Consider the following 19067-nt stretch of genomic DNA (forward strand, 5'->3'; position numbering starts at 1 on the left):
TAACAGACAAAAACACAATTAAGAGTAATTTTACAAATCCATTTGTCAGTATTTCGTACATTAGACATGAGTAAGTGGTTTTACAGATTGGGTTAACTCGGAATGTTCAACCCCTAGTTTGTTTTCCAGCTCCCACACTTCCAACTTGGTTTTGAGAACTTCCAACTCCAACTTTTGTTTTCTCAAAATCTCAAATTGCTTCTTCGCATCAGTCGATCTTACAATTACTTGCTTCCTTTTTCTAGTAGGCCTATTATTAGTAGTAGGCATTGCCACTTCTTCAAACAATGTGACATCACTGTCATCCATATTATGTGACCAAGCATCAATCTGAACATCCGATTGATGGATAGTTGGATTCATTTCATGGTTTGAAAGAGACTCATCTTCTTGCTCTTGACTCGAACCAGGTTTAGGTACCATGGAATCACCAACACCCAATCCTTTTAAAACGGGTGACTCCTTTCCTACAATGTTCAAGACCATATCGTCGATGGCATCTAGCTTCGAGTCTGGTGACCCATTTGCCCCCGTCTTAGAAGACTTGTCAACCTTTTCTATTGTTCTCTTCCTGAGATTTGTCCATGTAGTGTCTCTTACATAGGTATAGTCCTTATCATTAGTTATGAGTCCAATGGAAACAGTGTAATCACGGACAGCACTCCATGCATTTTTCTTGGTTTCTTTAGTCGCTGTTGCAGAAAACGCTTCAAAAAGCTCAGCTTTTAGTTCAAATATCTTCCTCAAAAAGTTCAAGTTTTTCAAATTCTTCATTTCACGTTTACTTGACATTTTGATCAAGTTAAAATATTGCAGTCAAAATTAACCTTACAAATCAAACCAAAACAAATACTAAAATAAACAAGCAAAATAATGCAACAGCTGACTAATAACTTGTATTATCAGTGTAATATTTTATTAGTCTGTAAATATTTTTATGAAACAGAAAATTACCAACTTGTAAAATAAAATTTTATAAGCTTATATTACTAGCTTATAATATCAGTACTTTTATGAAACAGGCCCAGGGTTATTAGTGTTGTTGACTTGCGTTTGTTTATTATTAGGGATTGAGTTGTTTATAACTTATCGTTGTTTGGGATCAATATTGCAAACTCTAGGGTCAATCAATGTTAGGTTAGGTAGGGTAGTAAAACACAGAATCACTCCAAAAATATCTTTATTTATGCATAAGCTTGACATTTCCCCTCTCAGTTACAAACAAAACCTGTCTTGCAACATCAATTAGAACCAAAGTTTGGAATGAGTGAGTGAGCTTCACATGCCATGGATGCAGCTAGCTTGTAATGGTGATGGCTATGAGCTTCTAGGCAGCTCAGAAGTCAGTTTTGGGTCTCTTGGCCACCCATTGTTGGATCTTGGGCAGGTTTAGTATGCTTTGCTTCAGCTTGTGCAGATTAGGATAATCAGCAGTGACATCAGGCAGGCCTGTGGTGAAGTTGAGAAAGTCTGTGATGGTGACAAATAAGAAGTCCACCCAGGAAAGCTGGAACATATCACAGTTGTAGGTTTAATCAAGTAAATTTACAAACTGAAAAATGACTAAGGAGAAAACACTCAACTAATCACCTTAGCAAATTGTATGTACGGTACCTAGGCTATCAGAAATAGGGTAGAGCAAGTTACTACTTAGTTAGGTCTAGTGGAGCATTGCTTATTTATTGGCTACTCAGACGAAAGATAAACCTATGGTAGTTCTAAGCTTAATCCTAAAACCGGTTACCAGTACCTAAAGCAACATTATGTACGTTTGACGCATGTGTTAAGTAGTTCCATGGAATCCCTCGCAAAAGTTGGTAGGCCTATAGGTTATAGGAAAATCGAAGAGAGGAATTAAATGAGATTGGTTTATTAGCAAAACAAAAGATGGTATTGCCTAACTTAGCTTTCATCTTTCTGTTGACAGTTGACTTTTCACCAACGGTTACCATTTTACGTAGGCCTATTTAGCAGCCTGCTAAATATCATTCCCTTCTTTTGGGACGTGCATTTCGAAAGAACATTAGACAAACTGAAAAGCCTAACTCTACACTTCATCAATCTTATCCTATTATTTTATTTGAGGTTGGGTTGTTCGTCAATGATTGTTGTTGATAAATAAATGTGGTATTTTTTAGGTCTGTTTACATTTTGTGCGTGGTAACTAAAGCTCAATTTTCTCTTTATTTAGGCAAGCAATGCGGTTTTAAGTCAATGTAAACTTAACATAATTTTTATTGTTACTACCGTATCTTCATCTTTTACCCAAAAGTAATTGGTGTCATACTTTCAAAATAAAAATTATACATTTAGACAAACTGACCTAAATACAAAAAAACATATATTTACAAAATTGGCATGTGGATAGGCGGATCAGTCAGAAAATTCTGGGAAAATGTCTTCATAAAACTCTTTAAGGGGAATAGTAGGCTCTTGACTTGAGTAGAGGGACCAGCTTCTTTAAGAAAAACTTAGGCTACACTCAAGCTGTTTGATTGAGTTGGGCAGCTTGTTATGAATTTGAATTGCTCCCGTGTTGTAACTCTTCTGGGATCTTGTCAGCCTAACCCTCGGCACATCAATGGCTATAAACCGTGAATATCCCCAGCCTTGCAAAGATGGGGTTGCAGTGGGCAAGGTGGTCACTAAATGTAATATGTCTTACAGCACGTTTCTGGAACACTAATATATACCTCAACATCAACGGCATGACCCCAAATTAGTAGGCCATAGTTTACATGACAGTGGAACATGGCATGATGTTAAGCAGGTACTATTCAATAATAAAATTTCACAGCTTGAGCAGAAGACAGCACACCCTAGAAAGTTTGCTGCTAATGTTGCCTATGTGATTGTTCCACGCCAATTTCCCTTCCAGATGGAATCCATGTGATTGTTCCACGCCAATTTCCGTTCCAGATGGAATCCAAGGAGCTTAACTGGTTCATTAGTAGGTGGGACATTTCTTGCCAGACTGCAGACCAGTGTCTGGGTTTTATCCTGGTTGAGCTGAAACCCATTTTCTTCAAACCAGGATAAAACCTATAACACCTATTATTTGCTAGAAGTTACAAGCTTCAAGGCAATTGTGGGATTTCTGGATTCTGGATGATGCTCACATAGGCTTCTAAACCTGAAACAACTAGTTGTTGGCTTGGAAAATTGTTTTTGAAGACCAATAGATTTGGCAAATTTACGTAAAAAGATTGGACCACTTCAAATTCATTGGGACGGTGGCGTCGTCCGGTAATCCAGCGAATTGTAGCTATTTAACGAATTGTGGATATTTATAGAGATGCACTGTGCGATACTCCCTGGTGTGGACTAAGGTCCGCACTAGTGAGTACTACTACTATCTGCAGTTCTATCCTGATAATTAGACTAATTCTTTAATACCAAGGCAAAAATGTGGTTCGGATTCCACTATAAAACTGTAGGTCCCTTGGTTGCTATTAGCTGTTTTGCTATTGATTAACAGCTGTGAATATGTCGGCCTTAGTCACTAACAAGACTACAAGATCGCGCCACTCATACTTCACTCATATTTGGGTTAAAATACGCAGATAATGGCGTCCTCATCTTAAATAATTGATAATTCTATTTAAATAGAAATACATAGGTCATAGGTTTGTCATTTAACTTGCAATGTCAATAAAGAATTAGGAAAGCGCTGAGAATGTTGTCCAAAGACTTCGGAAAATGCTTTCCCAAACAGGTTACTGTGCAAAAGTTAACTTAAACATCCCTTTAAAAAAGCTTAATATTCACTTAAGGTTATTTAAACAATTTATTATTTACTGAATAAACATCAAAAGTTTTTCTCAGTATATAATCTATTGTATGTACTTTAGTTTCACTTACTAAAGTTGACTTAAATCATCAAACCATGAATTAAATAAAGATGTCAATATTCAAATATTTTGTTTTTAAATTTACAAAAAGTTTACATTTAAATAAACCTTAAGCACAGACTTAAGTAAAAAGTTTTGTCAGTCGTAATCTATATACCTCTCTTGGTTTTTACATTGAATTGTTGTCTGGCTTTCAGCCCAAATTAGGAAAGTGGCTAACAATTATGCGGAGAGGTTTTGCCACATCCAGCAAACAAACAACTTAGATTTACTGACAATCTGTTAAGACTAATGGGAGGTTTTTTACACTTTATGATTGCGATCACAGTCACAGTCATCAGAGACAGAGTCTTCACCTGTCTTAAATATTTCTAGGGACTTAAAACTTCCTCTGTATAGATGTACTGTTATGGTGAATATACTACAGGGTGTCCTAGAACTCTGTACCAATATTTTAGGGCATTGTTCCTGAATAAGAAAAATATATAAATATAATATTTAAATTGTACGGGAGTCCTTAGTTACTCACACAGTCGCCATTTAGTTTTTTCACTTTTTTCCAAATTTAGTTTCTTAACTCAAAAACCGTTGATTTTACAAAAGTTTTAAATGGTCACCATTCTGTTTTATGAATTTGAAAAATTGTCATAACTTTTTTTAGGTTTGTTTAGTTGACATAAATATTTGCGCAAAATTTCAATTTCGTATCTTTGACCACTTTTTTGAAAGAAAAAAACTACTGAATAAAACAAAATAGTGGCTGTGTGAGTAACTAAGGACATCCGGACAATTTAAATATGATATTTAGATATGTTTCTCAGAAACAATGCCCTAAAATATTGGTAGATAGAGAGTTCCGGGACACTCTGTATATGAAAATAATAAATGATAAATATAGAATTTGATCTTGGCAGCAACACAAATTAATGACCATAGAGTAGTCTTATCAGTAAATAAAACAGTAAATGGTTTTGGATCAGAAACAAACTCCTGCACATTAATTTGCTAGTTTCAAAATAGGTAGTTTTAAATCCAAACCTATTTGTATAGTAATACTATTATTTTTTTCAAATATGCAAAAAGCAGGTTATAAATAGTAGCCCCCCCCCTTTAGTACTGGATATGCAGATGTTAACCTTGTCACAGGCTTTATAGTTAAATGATAGTTATGTACTTAAAAACATAATAATTCATCTCATTTTCACACAAATTTAAGCACTGTTATTTCAGCTTACTAACTTACCTTCTTGTTCGCCAAATAACCACCATTTTCTTTTACAGTTTCATCAAGTTTCTTGAAGTAAAATGGGAGCGTCTCTTTAATGTAGGTTTCTGTTCCAGATTTCTTCTTCTCTGCATCAGTTTCCCTCCAAGCGGCATAAATAGCTGGAACATGAAAACATTTAATATAAAATGGATAAATGAAAGATTTTGACAGAAGACTGATGGCTATAGTTGAAGTAGTTTGTGAAATTAATAAAAATGAGAATAAATAAAAATTGAAAATGGCAAAGTTGGAAAATGATCAACTGAAAAAAACTCAGACTTAGAGATTTTTTTGTTTTATTGCAAGTAAGAATCTTACTGACGTGGCTCTTGGTACCCAAGGAGGTACTTCACCTCGCCAACACACTGCCTCCAGATTTCTTGATCTATTGCTTCCTCCTCTCTTCTTCCCATTCTCCTAAGGTCTCTTCTTACTTGATCTTCCCATCTAAATTGGGCCTTCCAGAAGTTCTTCTACTCTCGGGGTTGTTGGAAAGGGTGTTTTTCACTTAGGAGGCATCATTCAGAACTAAATTTAAATTATTAGCTGCACAATGAATGTACTTTGCTGTTTTTTGTTTTCTTTCAATCCTAGATTTTATCTCTTGATACACTCCTGACATATTCACAGCCCTTTCCTTTGCATTTTGACAACACCAAATTCTTCTCCTCAAGACTGTGTATGATTTCTTTTTCTAAGCCCTGCCCAGTTTGATCGCTTACTTCTCTAAAACCATTCATTGATTTCTAAACTAGTAGGCCTTCCGGACACATCCTTAGATATTGACACATATCTGATTATTTGTCTCAGTTGATCCGTTTTGGTGATATCTTTAGTAGTATCCATAATGAAATAGAAAAACTGAGAAGACTCAATTTCTTTTAAAATGGTGTTTTGGACTGTTGATAGAAGATTTATCAACTCATTTTGGATTGCCGAACTCATATTATTGTATTTAGGTGCATTTACTATTTGTTATAGCACAGGATCTTATTTACTCAATAAATCAATGACTGCCAAAAAGTTACCACTGTTGGGTTTGCCTACCTTCTGTATGACCTCTAAAGGACAAGTTAGAACCTGCCAGAGTAAGAGTGACATTGACAATTCGATCTAACACACTAACCCATTTATTGGTTTCCTGTTTTCAGCTCTGATTTCATACCGGCGTTGACCATCCGATCCTTTCTTCACAAATCCGATACACACCATGCGTTCAAATGCATGGCGCTTTTTTCATGTGTATCAATTTTTTTAAAAAACCTTTCCAATCTTGTACTCCCTCGTCTGTCCACAGAGACAGCAATGAACCCTTTCTTTTGGCAAACAACCAGCAAGACTCACAGAAAACTGTGTCTTTTTTCTGTGAATAGCAAAGCCATTCCCTTGAAATTTTAAGTCCAGTTTTTGTTTGAGTTTCATAATATGTTATAGAAAAAGCTCTGTTAACTTGACTCTGGTCTTTGGGAAAAGGACCGCGATGTTTGCATGGACCATTATTTATTATGAATTTTTTATTTCGTTTGTTTCCAAAGTGTCCACGGTCCGTTGGATATTCCTTCTCAAAACTTATTGAATCATGCAACGTTTCGACCGACAAATGGTTAGAACAAGAACTGTCATTGTCAATTGGTTCAATTAGATTGTGTTTATTCCGGTGTTCACTAATTCCTGATTCTGAGTCAATATTTACCGTTGTTTCTATTATTTTATTTATTTATCTCTTTTTTAGCGTCAAAATTATCATGTGTTTCCTCGGTAACATAAAAAGTTTCTTCACTTACCACAACATCTTTTTTGAAACGGAGTGTCTTGATGTTCTGATGTAGATGGAAAATCACTGACAAGATTAAAAATGATAGGATTTTGGGATGCTTTTGCGCTTGTGCCGCATCAACTTCCTGTTTATGGGCTCTCCTTTTTCGTTTTCCTGCACCACTTAAATGTTCATAACGTTTCATAATGAAAAAGTTTATATCTCGTACTGTAATCACAAAGTCCATCACATTACACTCTCAAATAATAGATGTAAACTAAGGGGGCGACGCGCACAGAGCAAATTGTTGTCAATATATGCAATGACCCAGATTACAGTACAGGCAGAACAAAACAAAGCCTCTCACGACAGGCACCGCTGATGAGTCACCCGCATGGATCTCTATCAAAATCAAGTGATCTACGCTCAGCTGAGTTACACGTGAGCGGGTAGTGGTGGAGGGTGGAGGGGCTGGTGTGTGTTGTCCCGGCGGCAGGCGCACAGCTCCTAACATGAAGCAACACAACCACACGGACAATACACATCATCGGGTGATAGTGTTGGGTGGTGGCGTTTTGTTAACAATATTGTTAATTAAAAGATAAAACTTGAGTAAATTTGGCAGAATAAAAGTATCTACCAACACATTGTGTTTAAAAAAATTGTCAGGAGAGAAAAACACCCGTGAACAAAGGATCGGTTTTACGGACGGTTTTAGGAGAAAAGGGTATCTCAACCTCGCGGGATTCTAAACGACCTGCGAGGTTGAGATCCATTAAACAGTGATGTCAAATTTTATTGAGAACTTTACAAAGAATCTCACAAAAAGGTGTTAAAGATACAGAATTATACAAAATATTTACTTTTCTGCAAAACATGAAGTCAGACACAAATCACAAAGTGATGCATTAGGAGGTTTATCAAGTGTAGCTTTAAATCCAACCATTGATACACTAATTGTTCAAACAGCAATAAGCTTTTCAGCATGGCTAATTGATCATATTCCTCTTATTCTACGTAGCACTCTACACTGACCCCAATATAACAAACACATTCAGCTAATTAATGTTATTATAACTTTATCAGCTCATCACTAGTACACAAATTGAAATTTTGCTACAAATTCAGCTATATCTTGGCACAAAAATTACGGATTCTAAAACAAAATTTTAAATTGCTATTCTCAGTTCAGTTTAATTTAATTGCATCAACCAGATAGACTGCACAAAATAGTGTAACAGAAACTGAAACGATTGTATGTAGTACCATTTAGAAAATACTCAGGATAATTAATTTCATTACATATTAACAGATATTGTAGACTGCTGGATAGTTAACCAATTGAAATTGTTAAGAGCCATGTTTTTCTGTAGGATAATAGTTATAGTTCACGATGAACATTGATTTATTGTAAACATTTGTTTTATTTCAACTTTTTTTCTTTTTATTATTCCAGAAGTCAGGTTTAATGAGAAAAGGTTTTTCAGATCTGTTCAAACATTATGATAGGAATGGTGATTTTACTGAGAATCTTAAAGGATTGGCACATGCAGAATTTCCTGAGCACCGTTCAGTTTATTTGCCGAATCACAAATAATGTGGATGGGTGTTTGTGTACTCATCATTTGGCGAACGTCATTGCTTGTCGTTTCCCACTCTTGTGCCTACTTTTGCCAACATCAAAGCAGGCATTTTAGTTTGGAAATTGTCAAATACCAAGACAACTAGTTTTCCACAAGTGAATGTCAGCGTTCAATGAATGCCGCATTATGTGGTAGAGTCCTAAGAAAATGGAATTGGTGTGTTCATAAAATTAAGGATTTACTATCACTGGTCTCTTTTTATTTATCTGGAGGAGCATTTGCTGTTAAAGACGGATGTTCTATACAATTTGATCATGTTATTGTTTACAAGCTATCAAGGTGGAAAAATGAAGGAAATGTCAGTAACTATGTCAGTAGCATGAAGATGGATTGGAAAAAGAATCTGTAATTAGACAAGTCCCCTATACGTTCATCACTTCCATGTCAAACAAACTATTTTCACTGCACGGAGAAGCAATCCTTATATACCTCAGGTGGGAAGTTACTGGGAATGTATATTGATAGATCTATCTCCTGATCAATAGGAGTCAGGGTATTTGAGTTGGTGTAACTCATTATGAGACGAATAATTGTCAGTTGTGGGCTCAGTAGATACAGTTTTTGAAATCGTATTCCTAGTGAGAACAAAGATTGGATAAATAAAAATCTTTTTGAAGTCTTCACTATGCAAGAGCCACTTGAAAGGGCAAATGGTATTGGCGAGCTTAAAAATTTTTTTGATTATCAAGAGACAGAGTTATTAGTAGGCAAGGTCGTATTTGTAAAACCACCATCCCAGCTTGCACGACAAAATTAAGGCAAGGAGTTGTGACAATACTTGCCACCAAGCATTTCGGTCATCCGTAGAGTCAGTTAAAGTCATCCAGAAGGGAGGAATCCCATTGGTTTTGACACCACAAGGGGTGTGTGGTTATGTTTGAATATGATTTACTGTATACAGTACTGTTTGTAGTAGTTTATTTATCAGATTCTATTCTCGTTTTTAAGTTTTTGTTTCAGTTTAGTGGGGGGATTGTTACTTAACTTTCAAGACCGATAAATCACAAATGTTTAAGTTATACAAACATGTATTTTTACAGAAATAATGTAGAATCTGTTTATGCCAGAGTATTTAACCATCACAGTTAGTTCAACTTGAGTTGTAATAAAAAAAAAACAAGTTGTCAATTTATAAAAAATCTGACAATCTCGAAATAATTTTACATCACAAGATTGAATTCAAACAAAAGCAGCATATTTAGTCCAGTGCAATTAGCTCCAAAATGGCAACATTTGGGAAATTCAAAAAAAAAAGTTGAAACCTGTTGGAAATCATTTATTAAGGTCTCCTGAACCCACAGAAGAAAGTCCCAGAAAATCCCATGGGGACTTTTCCGCCATTTTGAAAAATAAGTCGGCCATGTTGGATTTATGCAAGCGTTTACGGAAATGGGTGTTACTAGTAAACTAATTGACTTAAAAACCTCCTGTTTGCATAAAAATGTATTGTAAACTCCAGGCTAGATATTAAATATAAAAATACCCCCGCCGCAGCAAACCTGCAGACTAAGCGAATTTCCATTTGCCTGAATTTATTTTAAATTAAATCTATTTAAATAACATTAGGTTTAACGAGTACCTAAGTTTGATATTACAGGTAGCCTAATAAAATGTGTTTAGCAAAATATTAGTAGTTTAATATAAAATAGATAAATTTTCCATGTTTAATCAATATATTTCCATAAACAAGCAAACTACAACATTTTACAATATTCTCCATAAGAATAACATAGGAAATTTTAAATTTGCAGTTTTTTTTAATTTTCTCCATAACCATTAACCGGACAAAAACATTTTGGGATACTGAATTGTTTGTTTTTTGTAAGCTATTTAAATGTCTTAGAGAGAAATTAGGAAATTTTGTGTTTTGAGGGTCAAAAATTTGAAAAACAAATTTCTATCCCATAAAATCCCCTCGTTAAACCCTGTTCCCATAGTCCGATCCTGATGGTTCGCGAAATCATTCAATTTTATTCCGCTTTACACCTTCACACAAAATTTTGTCAAAATCAAACAAAAATTACTCAAGGCTACTTCCCTATAGGGAAATTCACTAAAATGTGTTACTTTATTTTTTATACTTTTATTTACTAATTTAAAACTTATTTATATTGTATTTGTATTGTATTTATTTATTGTAAAACTTAACATATTGTAACTAATAATTATCATTTTTCACCAAGTATCCTTTTGGTTTGCTGTTATAAGGAAAACTGTTAATACAAATTGTAGAGAATAAAATCTTCTTTCAAATACACTAAAAGGGTTTACCCAAATATTTTAACCATCCTACTCAAGAACCAATAGAAGCGTTCGATACATTTTCGCTCAGACGCTCGACGGCCTGGCAGTTTTCGTCACATTTCCCTTAAAGCTCCAAAGTTTTGTTTGAACGTTGTGGATATAGTAGACTGGATCATTCACTAGTTAATATTACCACTAGATTAACAGGTCGTCAAGTTTATCTTCAGTAACTGGTAGTATATTACCGCACCCAACTCCTGCACGGTGTCCGCACATATGAGAATAATATAACGAGCTTCTTCGGCACAATCAATACTTCTCGCAATTGCCTTTGCAGTTGCAGAATATAAGATTAAGTAGATTTTGATGAGCAGGTTGTTGAAGAGTTGTTACAGGTATTAGACCCTGGCTAGCACTTAGCTTCAGCCCCAGTCCGTAGCTGGGAGATTAACACCTTTCCACTGCTGAATTTGATGATAAGCCCTCAGGGTGTATTGGAGGGCTGCTGCTTTGGTTGGGGGAATAGAGGCGAGGTTGAAATTTGCACTAAGTCTCTGCTTTGCTATCGTTCTTATGTACATGCGGTGCCTAGCAATGTTAAGGTCAGTTACTTCTCTACTAACACCATATATTTTGGCTATACTGACAGATTCCCGAAGTCCTGCATCGTTTTGGAGCTTCTTCTACGCTGCTTTCTTTCCTTTGCTGAATATGGCATAGGTTGTACCGCAACCTGCGTGAATGCGTGTAGCAGGAAAGAAAATGTTGTAACTCACCTAAACCTTCTTGCAGTTTCCTAATATTAAAAATGCGGTGAGGTTTGTTTCCTTTGGCAGGAATGAGCATGAATACGTTGCATCGAGTGAGAGTAATCAACAATACACGAAGGTCTCTTTCTTGTCCCACTAGTACCAAAGTCTTGGTTGGGGAAATATGCAGAACTGTTGAAACAATGAGAGTGTCTGCGTTAGATGTAGCTTGTGAAACCTGGCATTCCACGTTTGTGAGGTGTACAGTTAATAGTGCAAAAAATCTTGATTTGTTGGCGGGGTTAGCAGGGGACTCTTTTTGAAATGTTGGTATTACTAAATCCAATTTCGCCTATTGGGTCTGATGATGATTGGAGTGTCCAATCGAAATCGATCACCACTTACCATATTTTGTATATTTACCGTCTTGTGAATAACAGTATAAGCGTAAATATATGTTTCAAGTGTTATAAGACGTATCTTTATTTACTTTCCGTATAACTAAATCATCCTCATTTTTCTCATTTTTAACCCTCAAAACCCAAAATTTCCCAATTTCTCTCTAGACCTTTTTAAAGAGCTTAAAAAACAAATAATTTAGTATATCAAAGTGTTTTTGTACGGTTAATGGTTATGGAGAAAATTCAAAAAACTGAAAATTTTAAATTTCCTATGTTATTCTTATGGAGAATATTGTAAAATGTTGTAGTTTGCTTGTTTATGGAAATATATTGATTAAACATGGAAAATTTATCTATTTTATATTAATCTACTAATATTTTACTAAAACACATTTTATTAGGCTACCTGTAATAACAAACTTAGGTACTCGTTAAACCTAATGTTATTTAAATAGATTTAATTTAAAATAAATTCAGGCAAATGGAAATTCGCTTAGTCTGCAGGTTTGCTGCGGCGGGGGTTTTTTATATTTAATATCTAGCCTGGAGTTTACAATACATTTTTATGCAAACAGGAGGTTTTTAAGTCAATTAGTTTACTAGTAACACCCATTTCCGTAAACGCTTGCTTAAATCCAACATGGCCGACTTATTTTTCAAAATGGCGGAAAAGTCCCCATGGGATTTTCTGGGACTTTCTTCTGTGGGTTCAGTAGACCTTAATAAATGATTTCCAACAGGTTTCAACTTTTTTTTTTGAACTTCCTTACCCAAATGCTAATTGCACTGGACTAATTATACTTACGTTGTTTGACATCTTGAAGGGTGTCTGCAATGATGTCAATCTGAAGATTCTCCCAAGCATCCTTGCCGTCAAGTCCTGCCTTGGTAGCGAGGTAGCGACTGGTAGCTACTGACTGTGGGATTTGTTTGCCATCCTCCTCCAGAACAGGCAACTTGCCAAACGGCATCGCTGCAACAAAGCATCATCATGAAATACTGTCTATCTTAAGGTTCTCACAGGCATCCTTGTCTGTCAGACCTACCTTAGTGTGTAGATAGCAGTTCAAGAGGGATTTTTTTGGTTGCATTAAAGTTGTGGAATTTGGCCAGAAGCACAACTTCGCCATTAGCAAGAGAAAGGAAAAAAGCATTGGAGGAAACTTCAAAACAATTAAGGTGGTAGAATTCTGTACTGTATAAGTAAAGAGGTTCCACAATAGTGTTCAAATATGGACACAAAACATTGCCAAAGGGTGGATGAAGACATTACACCCACCTATTAACCATTTTTCCATACATGCAATGAAATACAGAAGAACTGGAAGAAAATCATGGTCTTCAATTGAAAGCAGTTAAGAGGATTGCTAAGTAATAATAACTGGAATAATGATATCGCCAAGCTTGAGGATTTCATTGAAAATAGTTTTAAGGAACTTCCTAGGGTGTAGAGAGCAGAATCCTCCGAGACACTCATTTCGTAGAAGTTGCAAAAGGAATTATTACAAGCTGTAAAGAAAGGTAATAAAGTGATTCCTGGATAATGTAGATTGCGGATGAAAATTTTTCACTGAAAAGCACAGATTGATAGAAATTCCAAAATTCCACCAAAAAATTCACCGATTAGACGTATAGTGAATTTTCAATAAATTTTGGCGTGACCGTTGAAGACATTTATAAAAGCAACAACTGTTTAGAATTGAGTGCATTAAGTATTAACCTCAAGAACCCTCTTTACCTATTTCGGGCTTATTGATCTTCCAGGACAAGTCAAACCAGCAATTTATACTCTATCAGACATGCTATCCACACAAAGATTTTTTAAAATGGGGAATGTAAATAAAGACAGGCCAGAGACAACATTTACTATGAAAGTGAACTGATAGGTTCTGGAGTTAAAAAACTCTTTAACTTTCTGCTACAATGATCACACGTCACCCAAGAACTATCTATTGACTGCATTTGTACAAATTCAACTGAGGAAAAATCTGTTTATAAACCAGAATTTGATTAAGAAGTTTTCTTAATCAAAACAAGAAAACCCTAGGCACCTTTAAGGAAGTTCTCTCAAAAGAAGAAAATTGGGAAGACTTGTATAAGGCTCCTGGGACTGATGAAGCCCACAAAATACTCCTGACAACAGTTAGAAATATGCATGCCCAAGTAAATATAACAACAAAATATAATTTTTTGGGGGCAATTTTTTTGTTTAGATTTTCCGTTTTTCTATAGGTTTTCTAGAAAAATAACAATTTAAAAAATCAAAATTAATTATTTATTTTACGAGGAGTGTTAAAAACAATTTAGTTTTTTCAGAAGGAAATATTTCAATATTATCACGATTGCAAAAATGATCCAATGATGCCGCCCGCGATCGCGGGACATGATTACGACGTTGTCGGAATTCTTGCTTTAACCGTTTAGAAAGGCAGTTGTTAATCTAGGAATCAATAAAAAAGAAAGTAAATAATCGTGGAAATCGATTTTTACAGTGGATTCTAAATTTTGCTCATTTAATGAAGCCCACAAAATATTCCTGACAACAATTAGCAATATGCATGCCAAAGTAAATATAAACACAAAATTAATTTTTTTTGGGTCAGTTTTTTTGTTTAGATTTTTTGTTTTGCTATAGGTTTTTGTAGAAAAATAACAATTAAAAAATCAAAATTAATGATTTATATTACGAGGAGTGTTAAAAACAATTTAGTTTTTTCAGAAGGAAATATTTCAATATTATCACGATTGCAAAAATGATCCAATGATGCCGCGATCACAGGACATGATTAACACGCTGTTAGAATTCTTTGCGTGAACCGTTTAGAAAGGCAATTATTAGTCTAAGAATCAATTAAAAATAAAGTAAATAATCGTGAAAGTCTATTTTTACAGTGGATTCTAAATGATTGTGTAGAAATTGATTTTAGACCAATATGTCTACATTTTACTTACGCTCAACCAGATTTTGCAGATTTTTTCGCAGACACCCTGATATAAATGGATTAAGCCTACCAAGTATCCCAACATAATATTTGACACAAAGTTAGCAGAATTCAACTATAGCCTCTCGTTGCTCCATCACCCCTCCGACCTTGGACCCATCATTACACCTCGCATCCAGCGCACTGCAACATTCCCATGGGTTCTCTTGCGTAACTCGGCCTTCATTGTACCACAAGCATCTACCAAACCAACACTTAAAACGTCTTGACTGACCAAAACAATCTGCTGCGTAAATTATTTCTAGTCGCAGTTGTTCAGTTTGAATTTCCATTCGATCATTTTGGGTTTAGTTGTTGTGTACCTACTGAACAATTTCAAATACATAATTTGTTTTGTGTTGTAGAGAAGAGAACTAAGAAATAATCAACGGATATGCTTCTGATTTCAGTATTGAAGTTAATGTGCGTAAATCGACCTTTTGTTTCTCGTAAATCGGCGTTCCTTAATATTCGTGGAATTTTTCAGCCTTACAAACAAGTGATACTTAAGAAAACTGAACCATACATCTAGGAACTATTATTTCGTATGTATGTATGTATGGTGGTTTATTAAAATGCTTGGACCTCTAAGGCTGAAAAGGGACTAGTTTGACGAATGTTTTCATTGTTGACATGCCTCGGAATGTTTTCGTCCCATTAGGAACTAAATAAAAACAATTTTCGGTCGCCAGAAAAAAAAAACTGCCGAGTAAAAGTTTGCATATTTAAGTGTTTGCACAGTAAAAGAAAACTCAGGATTTCAAGAAAAAAACTCTTAAATTTACCAAAATTTGTATCAGCATTAATTTGCCGTGTTCAATTTGATTATCGCATTAACCAATGCCTGTTTAGTCTTTACTTTAACGAGGTGTTAGCCCGTCCTACGTACGGGAATTCAGTAGTCAGTTAAAACCAAGTACAATTCAGATCAGCTAGTTTACACATATAAAGACAAAGTTTCTTGCGGTTTTAATGTGAAAAATCATCTTGTAAACAAATGTTGTGTGACCAAATGTTTTTATTCCATCATAGGCCTATACGATATGCATTTTAAATCCGATAATTTTACAATAAAACAGCAATTCTGCAAGTTTTACGATGTGAAAAGCGTTGAAGTAAGATTTGCAGCCGATTCGCACAGACGCCAGTAGACGACAGAAGTAGCCTACAGTAGAGAGAGTAATAGTCAATTGAGAAGTGTATAGACTTAGTCAACGATACCACCTTCCATAGCATACCTGCCTCTTCCATAATTATTATCACCACAAGACAACTACTATACACAATTTCCAGTAGGTCTGAATGGAAACGACCTAAAATAAAACGATAATATCCAATAAAATTCACAGTACACATAAATTGTCACACCTATCCTTTATATCAATTTCACTGCATTAATTGCTAAATGAATAAGTGTAAACAAAGAAAATTAAAAACAAAAGCCAATATAATGGTCAATCAGCAAACAACTAACAATGGTTTCGATGGTTTGCATTATAAAAAATTAGCGACAGATATTTAACTAGAAATATTTCTTGAACACAATCTTCCAGAATCTCGTCAAAGTGATGAAGTCTAGGGTTCAATTTACTCCAATCGCCAGTGGATTTTATCATTGTGAGAATGCCGTGACCCTCAAGACTAAGCCTGAAGTAATGTGTAAAGTTCTTCGTAGCCAGATCCTGGCGTTCTGGGACATGAAGGATAAGGGTGGCAAAACTGTATCAGCAACTAACACATATTTTCAAAAATAAGATTTGAAATAACATAAGTTACAAAAACGTTTGATTCATAATTTATACAGCAACCATTTGTTCAGAATTTAAGGGATTATAACATACTAAATTTGTATCAAAGTTGTTCGGATCATTTTCAAGAAATTTTTATTTTATTTTATTGGAAAATTACCATTAAAAATCTAAATTTCCAAAAAAATTAAAATAAAACACATGGGAATGCTATGGATTAGTACAAACATACCATATTTTTATCAAAATTGACTACATGTGTAGTCTGTGTCTATGTACACACACACACACTTATACATAACTTTGAGCCGTATTAATAAAAAGAAGGATATGCTCAAAAGGAAAAGGTATGAAGCAAAAGCATTTGCTTCTAGTAAAAGGTAAAAGTAAAAGCATATCCTTCAAACCGTATTAATAATGATTACCTTTTACTTCCGAGCAAATCCTTCTGCTCGGAAGTAAATGGTTCTTTAGGAACATCACATGTTACACGTCTGATCCTGTCTATTTTTGTCTACTGATATCCCTCGAAGGCTTAACTGTGCCAACTCCGTGTAATGGTTTTGCATCTGGCTTTAAATTTAATCATAACAAACTAAATTATAAAATCTAGAGTGTGTGGGCCGGAATTTTACCCCGAATTTTACCCCTAGAATCTTAACCCCTTTCTAGACATAGAATTTGGTTGATGATAATAGTTAGTCGGGTACATAATAAATTTGTTTATAGAAATCATCATATATGCTTTGTGATTAGTTTTGTAAATATTTACAAACACAACATAAACAAATGAATACTAAACATATGCTATTTGTCACTTTGTAGATAGCATGCAGTACTGTATAACCACAGAGACCCTCGCCGCAGCTGCAGACTAAATAAATTTCCCTTTCTGGCTGGATTTCTTCTAAAATATTCCCTGAAAATTATCAGATTTATTTCCTATTTAAATAATATTAATTTTAATGAGTACCTAGGTTTGCTGATTCAAAGAAGGTGTTGAGGTGTGTTTTTATTGAAATGTTGATAGCTTTGTAGGAGGTAAACAAAATACTCCCGCCACAGCAAACCTGCAGACTAAGTAAATTTCCATTTGCCTGATTGGATGTACTCTAAAATGTCTCCAATATCACATCCATTCCCTATTTAAATAGCTTTAGTTTAACTGAGTACATAGGTTTACTGCTACAGGGAGGGTAAAAAGGTTTTTTTTATAAAATGTAATAGTTTAGTATGATAGAATGCAAATTTGATCAAAAATTGCTCATAAACAAGAAAACTACAACAGTTTAAAAATGTTTCCATAAAAATAACATGGAAATTTTAAATTTACATTTTTTTTTATTTTCTCCGTAGCCATTAGGCGCATAATATCGCTTTGATATACTAAATTAATAGTTTTTTTAAACTCTACAAAATGGCGTGGAAAGAAGTTGCTAAAATCTATGTTTTTAGGGTAAAAAATGTTAAAATCCAATTACCCTATAAAACCGCTCATAAACCATCGTTTCCATATCCTATTATGCTGATTCGCGAATCCCTTAATATAAACGTAGGTTTACACGTTTGCACCAAATTTAATCAAAATCGGATCACCTTTGCTCGAGTTATCGTGCTAACGGGCAAACATGTATATGAATTTGAACGGAGGAGGTTTTTGGCCTCTGGGGACCTGAAAACGGAAAAGTAAATGGGTCATGGGTCTAGGTCTTACCATGAGACCTACGGAATAGCTTTTGCCCTATTTAGGAAATTTGCTGAAATTTAGCACCACACTAAAACCACCACACACCTTTTACTTAAACGTATAATCTGCTACTGATCAGATGCATCATTTTTGAAGGATTTACTTCAAAGAAAAAGTAAATGGTGAGTTTTATTAATAACCATTTACTCAAGTCATGAGCAAAACCTCAAATTTCTATAGATTACCTTTTACTTCTAAAGCAAAAGGTTTTGCTTTAGTTTTTATTAATACAGATTGAAGGATTTGCTCGAATTTTCGCAAGTAAAAGGTTTACCTCATCTTTATTAATACGGCTCTTTGAATACCACTTTCATGTTCAGGGGCCCAAACTGTAACATCCACTCAAACTTTAAATTTTTGGAGAAAACAATACTTTCTCCACACACTAATGTATGGGGGAGAAAGTAAAAAAAACTTACAAGGCTTTAGGGCTGTCCACTGTTCACTTCCCAAGGGCAGCCTAATGTCCTCCCAGTCAGCGTCCATGTATGACAACATGAAACGGAGAGTCTCGGCAAGACCCTTGATGTCAAAGTAGTACAACTTGTACTTGGGTGCCATCTTTCCTGAAAGATACTAATGTTAGTTGAATCATAACGATGGACAAGCATTGATTATACTTTGTGTATGTAAACTCTCTGGAACCCTGTATATTTGTTCCTTAGGTAAAAACGATGCAA

General features: G+C 34.9%; 1 protein-coding gene across 1 annotated transcript in view; it reads right to left on the reverse strand.

Annotated features, from left to right (window-relative positions):
* Positions 1-1163: 1163 nt before the first annotated feature.
* Positions 1164-19067, reverse strand: part of LOC128986711 (glutathione S-transferase-like) — a 28274-nt gene continuing 10370 nt past the window's right edge. The window contains exons 2-5 of the mRNA XM_054407205.1: positions 18807-18953; positions 12717-12884; positions 5095-5237; positions 1164-1507 (exon numbers count right to left, since the gene is read on the reverse strand). Of these exons, the coding sequence (XP_054263180.1) occupies positions 1337-1507; positions 5095-5237; positions 12717-12884; positions 18807-18948 (624 nt within the window). The 5' untranslated portion in view covers positions 18949-18953 and the 3' untranslated portion in view covers positions 1164-1336. The remainder of the gene's footprint in view (positions 1508-5094; positions 5238-12716; positions 12885-18806; positions 18954-19067) is intronic.

This window comes from Macrosteles quadrilineatus, unplaced genomic scaffold (assembly GCF_028750875.1).
Source record: "Macrosteles quadrilineatus isolate MER2022 unplaced genomic scaffold, UCM_ALF_1.0 Scaffold_2__2_contigs__length_208266976, whole genome shotgun sequence".
Taxonomy (NCBI): Eukaryota; Metazoa; Arthropoda; class Insecta; order Hemiptera; family Cicadellidae; genus Macrosteles; species Macrosteles quadrilineatus.